An 18,459-nucleotide genomic window follows, 5' to 3' on the forward strand; every position below is an offset into this window, starting at 1 on the left:
TAAATTAGCTGTAGGTCTCCTGTTCTCTACATGTGTGGATACACACGGTTTTGTGTGTAGTCCTAGCACGCAACGTTCAGTTTGTGTAGTTCTGGGTATACACACACGTTGTTATGTCATGCCTGTAGAGCAAGCCAACATGAACCATGTGGAACTACACAGCATGCCTTGGCCTCTCTCTCTCTCTTTCTCTGTCTCACATACACACTCTCCCTCTATCGATCATTCCCCTGAAATTGTTTTTCTCCTACTGTTCGTTTGCTCCTTCACCTCCCTTTCCCTCTTTAATTTACTAATCCCCTTGTCTGATCCTCTTATATCTGTCTTGCTCCCTCTCCTCTTTCCCCCCTCCCCCTCTACCCCATCTCCTCCTCTCCTCTTCCTTTGGCTCTCAGACGTGGCAGTTCAGTTGCCAGATAAGAAGTCCATCATCATGTATGTGATGTCCCTGTTTGCTGTCCTGCCTAAAGATGTGACTATGGAAGCCATCAGAGAGGTGGAGACCTTGCCCCGCAGATACAAGGTGGAGCCTGACGAGAGCAAGGCCCCCAGCAGAGCACAGGTACAATCAGTTCAACGCGCCAGAGCTTACATTAGCTGTTTACCGCTGATGTTATTACATGGCAATATAGCATGATAATAAACTGACACGAGCCATGCTGATGTAGAGGCCAGGCTGATGTTAAAACCGATCTTCATACATCGTATAACATGCGCTTTGTAAACTAGAGTTGTATTACAAAGAACGTGGTGTGAATCCAACTCTATCAGTCCCATCTTCGCTCAGTGTCTCTGGCTGTATCAGAATGAGTGAGTTCAGCTGACAGACCCTGCTTCTCTCTCTGTGTACTGTAGCTGGCTAGAATGAGTCACCCCTCTGCTTCAAAGACCCACTCCGCCAGTCCTCCAGTCTACTCCCAGTTACTCTGCTAATGAAAAGCTCTGCTGGAGCTCCCTGAGTAGAGTAGGAACGGGGAAGTGACTCACCCTACTCCTCATTCTAAAAATGGCCTTCAACGTTAAAGAGAGAGAGAGAATGTCTCCAAAGGAGTAGGGAATAATATATAGTTTGTCTAAATTTAATTGGCATGCATTTCCAATGCCACATCTAACATACTGCTAGTCTTTATCCTTCACATCACATCAGTCAGTTCTCTGACATATCACTGAATTTAGCAGGGGAATAATGTTATTTATTTGGGTAAGTACCCCTGGCATGCTCTTAATTTCCACAATTTAAGTGTTTTGTGGACTTCTCCCAGGTGGAAGGCGAATGGCCCTAAACCAGTCTTTATTGCCCTCGGATGAAAACTTCCCACGCTTGGAGAGAACGCTGGAAAAGTATATTTTAACAGGGCTAGAGTGGTCCAATGAGGGTTGACTTTCCTGGCACACATGCTGTCCCCACAGGAAGTGATATTGGTGGTTGGATACAGAAGGAAGGATGAACAGGGAAAATCTTTGTGCATTTCTGTGTGTGTTTTACCACACCATAGTGACTTTTTATGTAGATTTAGAGTCTAGTTAATGCTTTCAATGCAGAGTTTAAAAAACAAGTTTGCACTTTTACTGTCATAACATTGTTTATTGCGTTAATTAGTATTTTCTCATCAGAAGTTATTCGCTTGCTGAAAACATTGAACAATCTATGCACCCTGAACTGAACTTCTCACAGTGAGGATTGTGATGCATTACAAGCTATATTAACACTTCTATATTACATTAAACTACGAATGCAGCAACACAGTTGAAGAATATCATATGGAGATAACTAAGTGTTCTCCACAACCAAACCACAGATATTGTATAGCATGAAAGTGAATAAGTAGAGCCAGGCTTCATAGGCTGACAGCACTCTCTCTCTCTCCTCTCTTCTCACTCTCACTCTCTTTATTTATTTCCCTCCCTATACTCCCAGGCTCTGCACTAACAAAGACATTTAAAACATGTGGGCGCCTCTTCCAAATCTCCAAATGCCATGGAATATTTTCAACAAATGACCTTTTCCTTTCTGCCGCAGAGAATTCTGGGTAATTTCATGGGGATAAAACAAAGGTCTGTTTGAGTTGGGGCGATTTGAGTCCTAGCATCTATTAACATCACTCTCATCTTTGACTTGGCACGCCCGGCGGCTGTACTGATTTCTATCCGTCTACTCTTCCATTCATCTCTGGTTACAGATGAAAGTGTTGTTCCGTTATGACTCTTGTCCCCAAAATACCCCGTAGCACTTGTTGTCTAATGCCTGGATTTTGAGGCTGGCAGTGCTGTTGAATGTCACTGAATAAGGAATAACTTACAAGAAGTTACAGCCAGGCCGAGCGTTGGGCCAGTATCTGAAAGGTTGCTGGTTCGAATTCCAGAGCCCACTAGGTGAAAAATCTGTCTGTGCCCTTGAGCAAGGCACTTAACCCTAATTGCTCCCGTAAGTCGACCTGGATAAGAGTGTCTGCTAAATTGTACAAATCTAAATTAGAATTGATTAAAGATTTTGTTGAAATAATTTCTTAGCTGTCAGGAAGCAGATTAGACGTAGCAGGGAAAGAGGTTGTGAGGAGAAATTGCACACTTGTTACACAGCTTGGCTTCCCTCTTCTCTGGTTAATTGGTGCATGCTCTGGGCTCTATGATCAGGAAGTATATTAGTTAGAATCTATCTACAGAGTGCCGCTTGGGACATAAAGTACAGTACATTGGTAGGGCCCAGACCACGACTTCTCACCTCTCACTCCTACTTTCTCACTCTGTCTTTTTTGTTTTCAGTTAATTTATCATTTACCATTTATTTTATATTCAATCTCATTCTTTGTAACTTTAAGTGTGCAGCTTTTAATTTTCTTCTAATGTGTCCAAAATGGCATCCTACATTTGCCTCCAGCCCTATGGGAATAGGATGCCATTTCATACACAGCCCATGTCTACCCCAGCCAGCTCCAGTACAGTGTTTGTGTTCAGCCTATTAGTATTATTCCTGGAATGAGGGTTGACCTGCCCGGCTGGCCAGGCTAGTGGCACCACACCTCCCAGTATCTGGCTCTGGGCAGGGGCCTTTATTTAGCTAGGCTGCCTCCTGTTTGTCTTCCAGGCCCTGGGTGTGTCACTGATCCCCCATCTAAACTACCTTCCTCTTATGCAGCAGAACCAGGCTCCTCCTAGTCGTCTGGGCCTATTTTAAGATGCCATTCACACGGAATGTGTTTTGATTGAGAGTTTAGAATTTTGATTGGTTGTGATGATAATGTTGTGAAAAGGTCATTCAAAAGGGATCTTAGCATTTATGGATATTGTGATTTGATTTACAGTTTTTAACCTTGTGAGCGGGACTGTTGATTATTTAGAGCACCATGCTCTTATCTACTAAACCACTGTACAACCTATGAGTGTTTGGCCCTTAACCCACTCTCTTCCTCTCTCTCCCTCCATCTTTAGGCTCATGTTGAGATGGAGGAAGCCGGCTCCCCCCGGGCAGATACCCCCAGCACACTGACGGAGACGGAGGAGGAGGTGGGCATGGAGGTGGATCTGGACTCATACCAGGCCACCCTGGAGGAGGTGCTCACCTGGCTCCTCTCTGCTGAGGACTCACTGCAGGTGCAGGAGGAGGTGTCGGACGATGTGGAGGAGGTCAAGGAGCAGTTCCACACACACGAGGTGAGGACGGGAGAAATGTGTGCATGCAGACACAGATACATGAAGCAGGTCAAGACAAGGCACAAATGCATGCACAAAGGACACACACACACACACACACACACACACACACACACTCATCCAGCTCTGACGCACACAAAACACACATATGGACATGCAATCTTGCATGAAGAATGCAATGCCAGTCCACAGATGTTAACACCGATATTCACATACAGTACAACTTTCTCAGAACAGTTGTCACTCAGTAAGTAACATCTCACGGTATCTGATGTTTTGAGATGTATTCTGACATCAGGTTCAGTTCAGGTTCACTCTAACAAGGCAGTGTGTCTGTGTGAGCTTCTCCACGAGGAGAGTATGCATAGTTCTATCCCAGGGATGGGGGCCTCTCGCCCACGTCCCAGAGAACATGCTCCGTACATGTCGGGAATGTCAGGAATTCTGCCGAGCAGAGCACATCGCTCCGTGGAGCTGGAGCCGTGTCCCAGTTGGGTGCTTCCTGCTCCAAATCCTGGCATGGCAGAGAGTTACAGGGCAGGAATGGGTGTATGTCTATCTGTGTGTAAGAGGTGGGGCTTTGGCTGTTGTCTCTTGGCAGAGAGTTACAGGGCAGGAACGGGTGTATGTCTGTCTGTGTGTAAGAGGTGGGGCTTTGGCTGTTGTCTCTTGGCAGAGAGTTACAGGGCAGGAACGGGTGTATGTCTGTCTGTGTGTAAGAGGTGGGGCTTTGGCTGTTGTCTCTTGGCAGAGAGTTACAGGGCAGGAACGGGTGTATGTCTGTCTGTGTGTAAGAGGTGGGGCTTTGGCTGTTGTCTCTTGTCAGAGATGTGAATATTTGAAAGTCTAATGTTCTAATGGAATCCAGGTCAGAAGCAAAAGCTGGTGGAGAAAACAAAGGCCAAAGCCTCTTTAAGAAATACATTGTTTTCAGGAGTAGAAAGCCCTTCACGTATCCAGGCCATTTCCATAGTTAAACTAGAACTCTTCAGAACAATGTGTTTCAAGTTTCAAAGTTTATTCGCCACCTGCACAGGAGAGTACAGTCATTGTTACCTTAAGAGCTTTTTCCCAACAATGCAGTGATGATAATAATATAGGTAATAATATAATAAAAAATAAAAAACACACAAGAGGTATGAAATAGGTTGAAGAAACACGAGAATGCAAGCATCTACATGTCAGTGCCAGTACCTTATTCAATGTGCAGGGGTACTGGAGTGTTGAGGTAGGTTTATACATAAAAAGTGACTGGTAGTAGGATGTACATGTAAACAGGGTAATAGTGACTAGTAGCAGGGTTAATATATACACCGAGTGTATAAAACATGAACACCTGCTCTTTCCATGACATAAACTGACCAGGTGAATTCAGGTGAAAGCTATGATCCCTTATTGATGTCACCTAAATCCATTTCCATCCATTTCAATCAGTGTAGATGAGGAGGGGGAGACAGGTTAAATAATTATTTTTAAGCCTTGAGGCAATTGAGACATGGATTGTGTATGTGTGCTATTCAGAGGGTGAATGGGCAAGACGAGATTTAACAGGGTAGGTGCCAGGCTTGAGTGTGTCAAGAACTGCAATGCTGCTGGGCTTTTCACGCTCTTTTCACACAACTGTGGGAAGCATTGAGTCAACATGGGCCAGCATCCCTGTGGAAAGGTTTCGACACCTTGCAGAGTCCATGCCCTGACGAATTGAGGCTGTTCTGAGGACAGAGGGGGTGCAACTCAATATTAGGAAGGTGTTCCTAATGTTTTGTACACTCAGTGTAGATACTAATGGTAATTGCAATAAATAATCTATGAACAGCAGCGTAATGGTAGTAATGAATTAAATCAATAATCAATTTACCAACAGCATAGGTGTGAGGGGGCGTGTGGGTGTAAGTGTGTGGTTCAGTAATGAGTTCAGTTCCTGAGATAGAAGATCAGCGCAGCTAAATGCCTTTTTCACGACGGTGATGTAAGAGGACCATGTAAAGTCCTCAGTGATGTTGACACTGAAAGTGCTTACTCATCCCCAGTCAGAAGAGAGAAGAGAAACAGACAGTAATTCTCAAGCCTGTTCATGACTCCCACTAAGAGCTAATGACTCCTACATTTTTCACTTTTTTCACTCCTCTGAGTCCTGGAAACTCTTCCAACGCCACCCTAGTTTTGACTATCTTCCCTTTTCATTTCATAATAGGCTCAACTGTCAAGAAGATAGAACTCATGAACTCATGCTGCTTGTCCTTTACGGCTAGCTTAACTGTTGCTATGGCAACCAGTCAAGTGCAAGGGGCTGAGGTGACCCAAAATGCATTTGGGGAGCAGAGCGCTACTTGCTACACTGTTAGCCTTCGCCCCAGTGGGAAGTGGATGGGAGAAACATGTCCAGATGTGTGTGTGTGTGTGTGTGTGTGTGTGTGTGTGTGTGTGTGTGTGTGTGTGTGTGTGTGTGTGTGTGTGTGTGTGTGTGTGTGTGTGTGTGTGTGTGTGTGTGTGTGTGTGTGTGTGTGTGTGTGTGTGTGTGTGTGTGTGAGAGTGTGTGAGTGAGTGAATGCCAAGTCTTCCTGCCAACTCCAGAAGCCCAGCCAGTGGGTGATTATGGGGTTTTGTTAGGTCCTCTATAGAACACTATGGATCTTCTCAAGGCTGCAGAAAACACTCTACTACTGGAAGATCATATCAGAGCAAAACTACCATAGTGTTATATTGTACAGCAGAGCAGAACTACCATAGTGTTATATTGTACAGCAGAGCAGAACTACCATAGTGTTATATTGTACAGCAGAGCAGAACTACCATAGTGTTATATTGTACAGCAGAGCAGAACTACCATAGTGTTATATTGTACAGCAGAGCAGAACTACCATAGTGTTATATTGTACAGCAGAGCAGAACTACCATAGTGTTATATTGTACAGCAGAGTAGAACTACCATAGTGTTATATTGTACAGCAGAGTAGAACTACCATAGTGTTATATTGTACAGCAGAGTAGAACTACCATAGTGTTATATTGTACAGCAGAGCAGAACTACCATAGTGTTATATTGTACAGCAGAGCAGAACTACCATAGTGTTATATTGTACAGCAGAGTAGAACTACCATAGTGTTATACTGTACAGCAGAGTAGAACTACCATAGTGTTATATTGTACAGCAGAGCAGAACTACCATAGTGTTATATTGTACAGCAGAGCAGAACTACCATAGTGTTATATTGTACAGCAGAGCAGAACTACCATAGTGTTATATTGTACAGCAGAGCAGAACTACCATAGTGTTATATTGTACAGCAGAGCAGAACTACCATAGTGTTATATTGTACAGCAGAGCAGAACTACCATAGTGTTATATTGTACAGCAGAGCAGAACTACCATAGTGTTATATTGTACAGCAGAGCAGAACTACCATAGTGTTATATTGTACAGCAGAGCAGAACTACCATAGTGTTATATTGTACAGCAGAGCAGAACTACCATAGTGTTATATTGTACAGCAGAGCAGAACTACCATAGTGTTATATTGTACAGCAGAGCAGAACTACCATAGTGTTATATTGTACAGCAGAGTAGAACTACCATAGTGTTATATTGTACAGCAGAGCAGAACTACCATAGTGTTATATTGTACAGCAGAGCAGAACTACCATAGTGTTATATTGTACAGCAGAGCAGAACTACCATAGTGTTATATTGTACAGCAGAGCAGACGCGGTCCCTTTCCCATACTATAGAGAGCTGCTATGCTCACTGATCTGAAGACCATTTTGGGAGATAAAAAACATGTCCTTTCACTTTAGTGTTGATGTAGTGCTTTTCAATTACGTGACATATTATTTGACCCAAAAAATTCTGTCTGAGGCACTATAGGCTATGTGTATGTGAGTAAGACAGAAGCAACATGTGGACCTCTTGTAGAGTTCTTTAGTGACTGGGACACAGATATTACACTCTACGTTTGTCAATGTTTTAGTATTTATGCTTTGGCTGCATACTAGCATTATGATCTAAGTACTTCACGCTCTTGTAATCTTCTCACCCCTGACCTCTCACCTCTGACCCCTGCAGGACTTTATGATGGAGCTGACGGCCCACCAGAGCAGCGTGGGGAACGTGCTGCAGGTGGGCAACCAGCTCATCTCCCAGGGCAACCTGACGGAGGAAGAGGAGGATGAGATCCGGGAACAGATGACTCTGCTCAACTCCCGCTGGGAGAACATCCGCGTGGTCAGCATGGACCGACAGGCCAGGTACTGGATACACACGCATCTATGACCCCCCTCCACCCTTTTCCTCTCAGACACACACACACGCATGAACCCCCCTCACACATATGCACACATACTATTTAGTATTTTATTAGGATCCTCATTAGTTACTAGTCATCAGCTACTCTTTCTGCGGTCCAAACAGAAATAAAACATTACATCATACAAAACATTGTGCTTCATACAAATTTACATTACTCCATTATTACATTACAATTTTACGTACAATTTACATTACTCCATTATTACATTACAATTCTACGTACAATTACATTACTCCATTATTACATTACAATATTACATTACTAAGAATAATGTGTGTGTGTCTCTTCACCGTCTGGCTCTATATAGTACTGTGCGTTTCTTAGCTTTTGCTCTGGACTTGAGGACTGTGACCCATGGTAGCATGTCTTGTGGGGAATGTATGGGTGTTTGAGCTGTGTTAACTGATTGAAGAGACAGTTTGGCACATTCAATACATCAATACCTCTCACAAAGACCATTAGTGATGCAGTCAGTCTCTTCTACTTTGAGCCAGGAGAGATTGACATGCATGTTGTTGATGATAGCCCGCCGTGTATTTTTAAGGGCCAGACGTGCAGCTCTGTTCTGGGCCAGCTGTAAGTTGCCTATGTCTTACTCTGCAGCACTGGACCATGTAACTGGGCACTAGTCTCGGTGTGATAAAACTAGGGCCTGTTCAGTCGATTGTGACATCAAGAAAGCAGAGCAGCACTTTATCACGGACAGACCTCTCACTATCTTAGCAACCGTTGAATCAATATGTTTTGACCATGTCAGCTTGCAATCTAGGGTTACACCAAGCAGTTTAGTCTCCTTAACTTGCTCAATCGCCACATTATTCATTACTAGATTTAGATTAGGTTAAGGGTTTAGCAAATTATTTATCCCAAATACAATTATTTTAGTTTTTTCTATACCGTATTTAGGACTAGCCTATTACTAGCCCCCCATTCTAAGTGACTGCAGCTCTCTAAGTGTTGCAGTGTTTTCATTTGCTGTGGTAGCTGACGTATATAATGTTGAGTCGTCAGTGCACATAGACACACAGGCTTTATTCAAGGCTTGTTAAAGGTCATTAGTAAAAATAGAAAACAGTAATGGGCTAAGACAGCTGCCTTAAGGTATACCACACTCTACCTGGTTTACTTTAGAGAGGCTTCCATTAAAGAAAACCCTCTTGTGTTCTGATGAATAGGTAGCTCTTAATCCACGATATGGCAGAGTTTGTAAAGCCATATCACATTTGTTTTTAATGTCAAAAGCTGTGCTGAAGTCTCACAAAAGAGCTCCCTTAGTCTTGTTATTATCAATTGAATAATGTCCTTGTCCCTGGCCAGATTATTTTGAGGCTATGCTTACATGACACACAAACCCATGGTTGGTTGAAGAGTGTGTGTGTGTACCCGTTGTGACTTGTGAGTACAGTATGTGTGCTGCATTGTCACCCCCCCCCAGTGTATTATGAGGTCATTAATTATCACATAGTCTATGCTGAAGCAGCTGAATAGACTGCTATCGCGTGCTCTGTTGGTCACACAGTTGGTCTTTCACCATTCACAGCACACTCTCCCCACACTCTTTCCCTCCCTCTCGCTCTCTCTTCCTCCTCTCTTTCTCTTTCTATATTTCTCTCTCTCTCTGTTTTCTCTCTCTAGGCTCCACGAGGTTCTGATGGACCTTCAGCAGCAGCAGCTGCAGCAGCTCTCTGATTGGCTGACAAAGACGGAGGAGCGAATCAGAAAGATGGAGATAGAGCCAATGGCGGGAGACGTGGAGGGGTACAAGGCCCAGATAGAGCAGCACAAAGTAAGGGAACATTTGATTGACTGGCACAAAGTAAACAAATGGTTTGATTGGGCATCACAAAGTAAAAATATAACTAGACAATCTGATAGGACAGCTGTGTTCACAGTACTCCCAATACGGCAGTTTTTAAGCAATATCACCTTTAAATATGTGACCACCATAAATGGACCCCTATAAAGCTTGATGGTGCCTGTGCTATGATTGTCCTGTACTGGGCTGTTAATGGTTTGTGTTGGTCCAGGGGTTGCAGAATGACCTGGAGGCAGAGCAGGTGAAGGTCAACTCTCTGACACACATGGTGGTGGTGGTAGATGAGAACAGTGGAGAGAGCGCCACTGCTGCACTGGAGGACCAACTGCAAGTAAGAGTAAAGCTTAAATTAAGTCTTGTTAATTGTTGATTTCAAGTGATTGTATAATGGCTAAATCTCCCTTTCTCTCTGTCTTACCCTCTCTTCCTCCTCTCAGTCTCTGGGAGAGCGCTGGGCAGCAGTGTGTCGGTGGACAGAGGAGAGGTGGCACAAGTTACAGGACATCCTCCTGGTGTGGCAGCAGCTGCTGGAGGACCAGGTGAACACAAACACACATACCCACATTTTTATTTTGACTTGAGTGCTACTAAACTGAGAAAAGTCCACTCATTGAGAATGAGCTCCAATCAGTTCTGATTGGAAGTTCCTTTACTGTAGTTGGAGTACTGGAGAAAGCCTTGTATACACAGACATAGGATCTCAGTCTAGCGAGACCTGAGTTTGACTGTTTGTTATGAGGTTCAGGTAATTCAATAATCTCAGGTAATTGTCTTCCCTAATTCAAAATGAGCTCTAAAATGAGCTCACACATCAACTAGTCCCATAGCGCCAGAACTCATCCCTTTGTTTGTGTTATGTCAGAAGGTTAACCTATTCACTCGTTCCTCTTTCAGAGTTTGTTCCAAGCGTGGCTGACAGAGAAAGAGGCGGCCTTAGGTGAGGTTCAGACCAACGCCTTCAAGGACCCGGGAGAGATGAATGCTAATGTCCGCAGATTAGCGGTAAGTGGTGTGCCACAAGATGCTACGACATGCTAATTGCTAGGCTACGTTCATGAATGACGTTAGCATTTACCTGCAAAATCAAATTGCCGTATCCTTTCTAAGAGCTCTGTGATATAAAGAGTGGGCTCGTTTTTGCCGAAGTGCAGGCGGACGAGGAAATTCATATTTGGCTTCATGTTTTATTACCAACTATATTATCAGGAATGTCAAAGGTAATATAAGGCAATCAAAAAGTTCAGCCTGAGATTTAGAGCTTTGGGAAATGTTTTCTTATCATTTATAATACATTTATAATGTGAATCTCTATGGTTGCTGTGGGCTACAGTATAGTCTAGACACACAGAAATGACCGCTGGAAACGATTAGCAACACCCAACATCTTTTCTATTCTGTTTATTATTACTTTGCGAACCACATGCTAACTGCAGATGCATTTGAGGTCGGCTAGTAACCTTTGACCCCTGTGGCTTGCCCGTACCCTAGCTCCTGAAGGAGGACATGGAGAAGAAGCGGCGGACACTTGACCAGCTGAGAGATGCGGGACAGGATGTGAGGTCACTGCTGAGAAGCGCCGAGGCGGGAGCGAGGATCGAAGGAGACACAGAGGAGCTGACCCAGAGATGGGATAACCTGGTCCAGAGACTAGAGGACTGCTCCTACCAGGTTTTGTGTGTGTGTGTGTGTGTGTGTGTGTGTGTGTGTGTGTGTGTGTCAGTCCCAATATTATAACACCTCAACAAGACCTGAGCTTGTGGAGACACAGACACAAACCTGTGTGTGTAGGCAGCTCAATTCCTGTCCTCATGTCACTTAATTACCTAATTATCATCATTACACATCTGGACAAGAGGAACACCTATGTGAGAATACTGTTGATTGACTACAGTTCAACATTCAACACTATTGTTCCATCCAAGCTCAACACCAAACTCAGAACCCTGGGTCTCGACACTACCCTCTGCAACTGGATCTTGGACCCTGACTGGCAGACCACAGGCTGCAATCCTTGCAGACCACCGGCTGCAAGGATTGGCAACAACACAATCCAAAATTAAATCGAGAATCGGCTTCCTATTTCGCAACAAAGCCTCCTTCACTCAAACATACCCTCGTAAAATGGACTATCCTACCGATCCTCAACTTCAGCGATGTCATTTACAAAATAGCTTCCAATACTCTACTCAGCAAACTGGATGCAGTCTATCACAGTGCCATCCGTTTTGTCACCAAAGCCCCTTATACCACCCATCACTGCGACCTGTATGCTCAAGTCGGCTGGCCCTCGCTACATATTCGTCGCCAGACCCACTGGCTCCAGGTCATCTATAAGTCTATGCTAGGTAATGCTCTGCCTTATCTCAGCTCACTGGTCACGATAACAACACCCACCCGTAGCATGCGCTCCAGCAGGTATATCTCACTGATCATCCCCAAAGCCAACACCTCTTTGGCCGCCTTTCCTTCCAGTTCTCTGCTGCCAATGACTCGAACGAATTGCAAAAATCGCTGAAGCTGGAGACTTATATTTCCCTCACTAACTTTAAACATCAGCTATCCGAGCAGCTAACCGATCGCTGCAGCTGTACATAGCCCATCTGTAAATAGCCCACCCAATCTACCTACCTCATCCCCATATTGTTTTTTATTTACTTTTCTGCTCTTTTGCACACCGGTATTTCTACTTGCACATCATCATCTGCTCATCTATCACTCCAGTGTTAATTTACTAAACTGTAATTACTTCGCTACTATTGGCCTATTTATTGCCTTACCTCCTCACGCCATTTGTAAACACTGTATATAGACTTAGTTTTTTTCTATTGTGTTATTGAATGTACGCTTGTTTATTCCATGTGTAACTCTGTGTTGTTGTTTGTGTCGCACTGCTTTGCTTTATCTTGGCCAGGTCGCAGTTGTAAATGAGAACTTGCTCTCAACTAGCTTACCTGGTGAAATAAAAATAATAAATAAATAACACCTCCTCACAATGACTCTTAACACAGAGGCCCCTCATGGGTGTGTCCTCGGCCCTCTGCTGTACTCCCTGTTCTCGCTGTTTGCATGACACAAACTTCATCAAGTTTGCTTATAGGGAGGAGGGAAGTGAACTGGCATTGTGGTGCCAGGACAACAACCTCTCCCTTAATGTCAGCTAAACTAAGGAGTTGATTGTTGACTTCAGGAAGCAGTGGAGGGAACACAGACCTGATCCACATCAACGGGACTGCAGTAGAGAGTCAGCAATTATAAGTTTGGCGTTCACATCACCGAGAACTTGACATGGACCAAAAACCCTACCACTCTTGTCGAGAGGGAGTAATAGCGTCTCCAATTCATAAGGTGGATGAAGAAATTCGTCATGCCACCCCGAGTGACTCAAAATACTACCGCTGCCCCAGCGAGAGCGTCCTGACCGGTTGCATTGTGGCCTGGTACGGGAATTGCCACAACTTCAAGGCCCTCCAGGTGAAGACATCCCAGTACATCACTGGGGCCGTGTTCCCACCCATCCAGGACGTACTTGAAACGGTGCCTGAGGAAGTCCAGCAGCATAATCAAGGAACCCACACACCCCAGCCAAGAACTGTTCACTCCCTTAGCGTCAGGCAGACGGTATCAGAGCGTGAGGTCTGATACCAGCAGGCTCAGAGGTAGTTTCTATCTACAAGCCATCAGACTGCTGAACTGCTGAACTGACCATACTTTTCTGTGACGTTATTGCAGAGCCTCCAGAGGCTTGCGAAGGCCCAATCGAGCTTCGTACCGCATCGCCTTGCGCCTCCCATATTCTGTAACAATCCGAAGGGCTCCATATATAGTAGCTCCGCATTGACATGATTGGTTGACGTCCTTGACAACTTCCTTCACAACTGCCCTGTGAAGCACAAGAAGTAGGAATGCCCTGACTTCTGCAGAGGCCATATCTAATAAATGCTGTATGGCCACTGCAGATGTCGGATTGACCATGCAGAGCCTTTTACACTTATGCTAAAACGTTTATTCTATTCTACTGAACCACTTACTTTATTTTCATATTCTTATCTTTTATCATTTCTTGTTGCATTTTTGAAAGAAACCTGCAAGTAAGCAATTTCGTTGGATTGTGTGTATCTTGTGTATCTTGTACGTACGACTAATAAAACTTGCAACTTGAAACAGAGTCAGCAGGTTGCACAGTTTCTCACTGGTCTGTCCAAAGAGCCATTAGTGGATGGAAACCTCCAAATAAGAGAAGAACAATAGGATTAAAAAGCAGTCAAGCCACTGCACTGTCTTGTGCAGAGGATGTAAATGACTATATACCTGTATACCAGGCTATGGTGGTGTCCGACTGCCCATAGGCATTTACTAGTCAATATACCACAGTGGCCATTTTGATCCAGTTCATTTGTCCTGTTGGGTTCTCTGTTCAGCCCGGTTCCAATCAGTCGCTCACACGCATGTTCTGAACCATTGCCAAGGTGACGGAGGCCGTGACGAAGGCCTCTGGGATGGCTCAGATTGAGGAACGCGTCGCAATGGAGACGGTTGTGATGGAAACTGTCGCTGTGGTGGCAGCACAGCCGGAGAAGGTGCTTGACGACCAAGAGCTGGCCCCGCCCACTCCTCCCAAGAGACGACTGGTGGAGACGGATGAGTCGGAACTCAGGGGAGGGTAAGGACTGGAACACACACACTCACACACTCACATACAGACAACTACATCAGTACAGAACCAAATTCTCTCTGCTCCATCAGGTTGGAAAGTGACTTATCTGACCTCTTGAGATGGCTGAACACATGGAAAGTTTCAGCTCAGACCCTGGCCTCTACTGACCCTGAAAACCCTGACCTTCAGGAAAAACTACAGGTAGGTCCATTAAAAAATACAGCTTCCATGATGCATTTACAGGTAACATTAGGTGCTCTCAATTTGGCGTTGGCAAAAGGTTGTACTTTGGGATCAATGGAAAACTTTTTGATGAGTTGATTTCATGTCTGTCATCCAATCACTGTAGGCTTTGGAGGCGCAGCTGTTGTCGAAGGAGGCTCAGGTTGGTCAGGTGACCCAAGGAGGGCGGCGCCTGATGGAACCCCTGGAGAAAGGTAGGGAATCCCCAGAAAAGCAAAATAAGCAGTACCTTTATTTATTATTTATTATGTTTGTATTTTGTGTTTCACATTTGTACAGTTACACATTATTTTATGAATAATTTCTGTTGATATGATTGGATATTGGTTCACTCTACTTGACCTTCATTTCATAAAGTACATATCTCCTAGGTGAGGTTTGTTTTAAAAGCTTGTTTGTACACATAGATTGAAGTACAATACCAACATAGCTACTGTTGTAGATCAGAGCTGTGTGCCGGAAAACCTTGGTAGAGCATGGGTGGAATAGTCATTGTGGTGCTCATGTGAATTTCCTTTCTTTTTCGGCTTCAGACCAATGCCTATCCTCACTTAAAACAGGTTTTAATGTATTTGTTGGCTCTTCCAGAAATATCCTGTTCCTCAGTATTTACTAGTGTTGGTCTCGTAAGATCATTTTTCCACAGCTGTTGTATATTTGGGGGTATTTTTAAAACTGATTTTTACTGGTTGCCAGTAAGCATGACTTGTGTGTTTGCAGGTATTGTCATAAAAACCTGCAGCAGGACTTGAGGCTCCTGGCTTCATTTACAGTGCAGTGAAACGCTCAGGCACTCCTGCTTTATTTGTTTACAGCAGGATAACAGTAAGGAAAGATGGAGAAGTATTGGTGTTATAGTGTTGGTGTGGTTTTGTTTAACCTTTCCACCTCTCTCTCCCTTCTCTCCTTTTCTCAATCTCCCCTACATTTTTATTTGCCTCATTCTCCTTGCGTCTATCTCACCCTTCTCCCCCTCCCTCATTTCTATTTCTCTCTCTCTCCTTCACTCCTATCCTTCCCTACCTCCTCCCTCTCTGTAGAGGGAGTGAGTGTGGACTCTATCAGGTGTGATATAGATGTGGTGGAGGCTGAATGGGAGGTGTGTGTGAGTGAGCTGAAGGCTCTGTGTGACTGGGTCCAGGCCCAGACCCGGGTCAGGAGCCTCTGCTCTGAGTTGGCTGCTGTGGACAAGGTTCTGGGAGAACAGGACCAGTGGCTGAGTGGAACAGACAGTACCAGATCTGATGAGGCTGCCCTTAGAACCCTCAGGACAGAGTGCCAGGTTAGAACCCAACCCATAGAACCATCACCCTCACCCTGACCTCTGGCTTGATTATTGCCATGGAGATGACCCCCACTGAAACTGTTAGACATCACAAATAATATCAACAGATGTGTCGTGAAGTCTGTTTACCCTTTCGTCTTATCTGTTTGTATCTCTGTCTCCAGTCACGGTTGGCCCAGCTGACTGCCCTGATCCCACGATTGGACCAGCTCTCTGCAGAGGTGGAGTCAATAGATGTCCCGCCCACTCTCACAGCCAACATGGCCACTGTCTCTGCCCACCAGGCCTCCACACTACAGCAGCTACAGACCAGGGAGCAGGAGATCAATGCCGGTATGGGACCACAACATTGCTTTAACATTTGCTCGAAATCAATGCAGGGACTTGACCCGTGCTCTGACAACACTGTATAAACGCTTTAAAAATGCTTGGTCGCCATTGGATCAAAGCTTTATCAATGCCCAATGAATGGACTTGTGTTCTTTCAGCACTTCATCAGTGGTGGCGGTCCTAAACCTTACATAGTTTTTACTGAGGCTACAGGATTGATGCCAGATCAATGAACTCTACTGGCTCTTACTGCTGGAGCTGTGATATGACATCAGCTTTATATCCAGCCTTGGTTGGATAGAAGTAATCGATGATGCCCTTATATGACCACTGAATACGCAGGACCGTGTGTGTGTGTGTGTGTGTGTGTGTGTGTGTGTGTGTATGTGTGTGGGTGGGTGGTCTCTGCCAAGCTCCCAAGGACCAGGTTTTGAGTTTTAGGAGTTCTGAAATCAATCAACATTTTTCTCCTGGAATTTATGAGACCTGCTCGAAAAGAATGTAAAAGTATATTGGAGAGGCCTATTTGTCTTCTGACCTTAAAAGGAGTGTGTGTGTGTGTGTGTGTGTGTGTGTGTGTGTGTGTGTGTGTGTGTGTGTGTGTGTGTGTGTGTGTGTGTGTGTGTGTGTGTGTGTGTGTGTGTGTGTGTGTGTGTGTGTGTGTGTGTGTGTGTGTGTGTGTGTGTGTGTGTGTGTGTGTGTGTGTGTGTGCGCGCGCGCGCAACTGACCTGAGGAAAACCATTTTGTTTCTGCTTCAGAGAGGCAGTCTTTCACTGGGCCTCTTTCTCTCTCTCTCTCCCTTTTTCTCCCCTCTCTCTCTCTCCCTTTTTCTCCCCCTCTCTCTCTCTCTCCCTTGTTCTCCCCTCTCCCTTTTTCTCCCCTCTCTCTCTCTCTCCCTTTTTCTCCCCTCTCTCTCTCTCTCCCTTTTTCTCCCCTCTCTCTCTCTCTCCCTTTTTCTCCCCTCTCTCTCTCTCTCTCCCTTTTTCTCCCCTCTCTCTCTCTCCCTTTTTCTCTCCCCTCTCTCTCTCTCTCTCCCTTTTTCTCCCCTCTCTCTCTCTCTCCCTTTTTCTCCCCTCTCTCTCTCACTCCCTTTTTCTCCCCTCCCTCTCTCTCTGTCTGCTGTATATAAACACAGGCAGATTATGTGAGAGTACTCATGCCCGTGAGAGCAGTGTGCGTTGTGTTCATTTTTGCCCAACAGGGTTGAATTTAGCACATTCTATTGAAGTATGTTGATGCATTTTTCTGTTTTCATTGTGTTTACTGTGGCATATTGAAGGTTCAGCGGGTATGAACCACTGGCTTGCATTAGTTGCGCAGCCTCATTTAGGCTTGCCATGAGGCACACACAGCAAACATCTGGAGCCCTGGGCAAATGTGCAGCACACACTCTATCTCTGACATACAGGGAAATGGAAGGCGCACAAACACACCCACCCACCCACAGAGAGCTCAGTGAGTTCATAACAGCCACAAATTATAACAGCCAGTACCTATGGGAATTCCCAAAACAATACTCTGACCCCTTGTGGCAACTAGATACTATAACCCTTGACTTAACAGTGTCTCTTCTCCCCCTGTCTGTGTTCCAGCGCTGGCCAGCCTCCAGTATGTTGATGACCAGAGGGCCCAGATAATACAGGTGGTTCAGGGTGACCAGATTCCTGTGGTCAGTGTGTCTGGGACTGACCTCGTAGATGGTCTGGAGGCTAGACTGGGCACACTGCGGGAAGCCATCATGGATGGGCCTACAACGGAGGGGGCAGTGGAGCGGGCACAGGTGTGTGGCTTCGGGGCTTTTATTAATCTTTCTCTGTACTGTGTTCCAGTTGTCCGTGTGTTATCGTGTAGCAGTGTATTTGTGGGTTATCTGTTAATGGCTGAGTCCAGACCTATTAGATGTCTGTCTGCTCTGGTTCCAACATACAATGGGCCCATTCTCACACCTATACGTCCCTCTTTAATCTTTCAACCGCAACAGAGGAGAAGGAGGGATGTGTGTGTATGTTTGTGCTTGCAAGGGTGTGTGTGTGTGTGTGCGTGCGTGTGTGTGCGTGCGTGCGTGCGTGTGCGTGTGTGTGTGTGTGCATGCGTGTGTGTGCATGCGTGTGTGTGCGTGTGTGTGCATGCGTGCGTGTGTGTGTGTGTGTGTGTGTGATTGAGAGAGAGTC

At 45.1% G+C, this 18,459-nt stretch overlaps 1 protein-coding gene across 6 annotated transcripts in view; it reads left to right on the forward strand.

Annotated features, from left to right (window-relative positions):
* LOC139407256 (utrophin) overlaps positions 1–18,459 on the forward strand; it is a 334,795-nt gene that overhangs the window by 71,714 nt on the left and 244,622 nt on the right. For all 6 annotated transcript variants that reach the window (XM_071150875.1, XM_071150879.1, XM_071150876.1 and 3 more), the window contains 14 exons: positions 396–562; positions 3,430–3,651; positions 7,716–7,897; positions 9,595–9,745; positions 9,987–10,106; positions 10,213–10,314; positions 10,670–10,777; positions 11,264–11,443; positions 14,242–14,435; positions 14,519–14,630; positions 14,779–14,866; positions 15,713–15,954; positions 16,122–16,290; positions 17,881–18,068. In XM_071150875.1, the coding sequence (XP_071006976.1) occupies positions 396–562; positions 3,430–3,651; positions 7,716–7,897; positions 9,595–9,745; positions 9,987–10,106; positions 10,213–10,314; positions 10,670–10,777; positions 11,264–11,443; positions 14,242–14,435; positions 14,519–14,630; positions 14,779–14,866; positions 15,713–15,954; positions 16,122–16,290; positions 17,881–18,068 (2,225 nt within the window). The remainder of the gene's footprint in view (positions 1–395; positions 563–3,429; positions 3,652–7,715; positions 7,898–9,594; positions 9,746–9,986; positions 10,107–10,212; positions 10,315–10,669; positions 10,778–11,263; positions 11,444–14,241; positions 14,436–14,518; positions 14,631–14,778; positions 14,867–15,712; positions 15,955–16,121; positions 16,291–17,880; positions 18,069–18,459) is intronic.

The sequence above is a fragment of the Oncorhynchus clarkii genome, chromosome 4, assembly GCF_045791955.1.
Source record: "Oncorhynchus clarkii lewisi isolate Uvic-CL-2024 chromosome 4, UVic_Ocla_1.0, whole genome shotgun sequence".
In the NCBI taxonomy this organism is placed as follows: domain Eukaryota; kingdom Metazoa; phylum Chordata; class Actinopteri; order Salmoniformes; family Salmonidae; genus Oncorhynchus; species Oncorhynchus clarkii.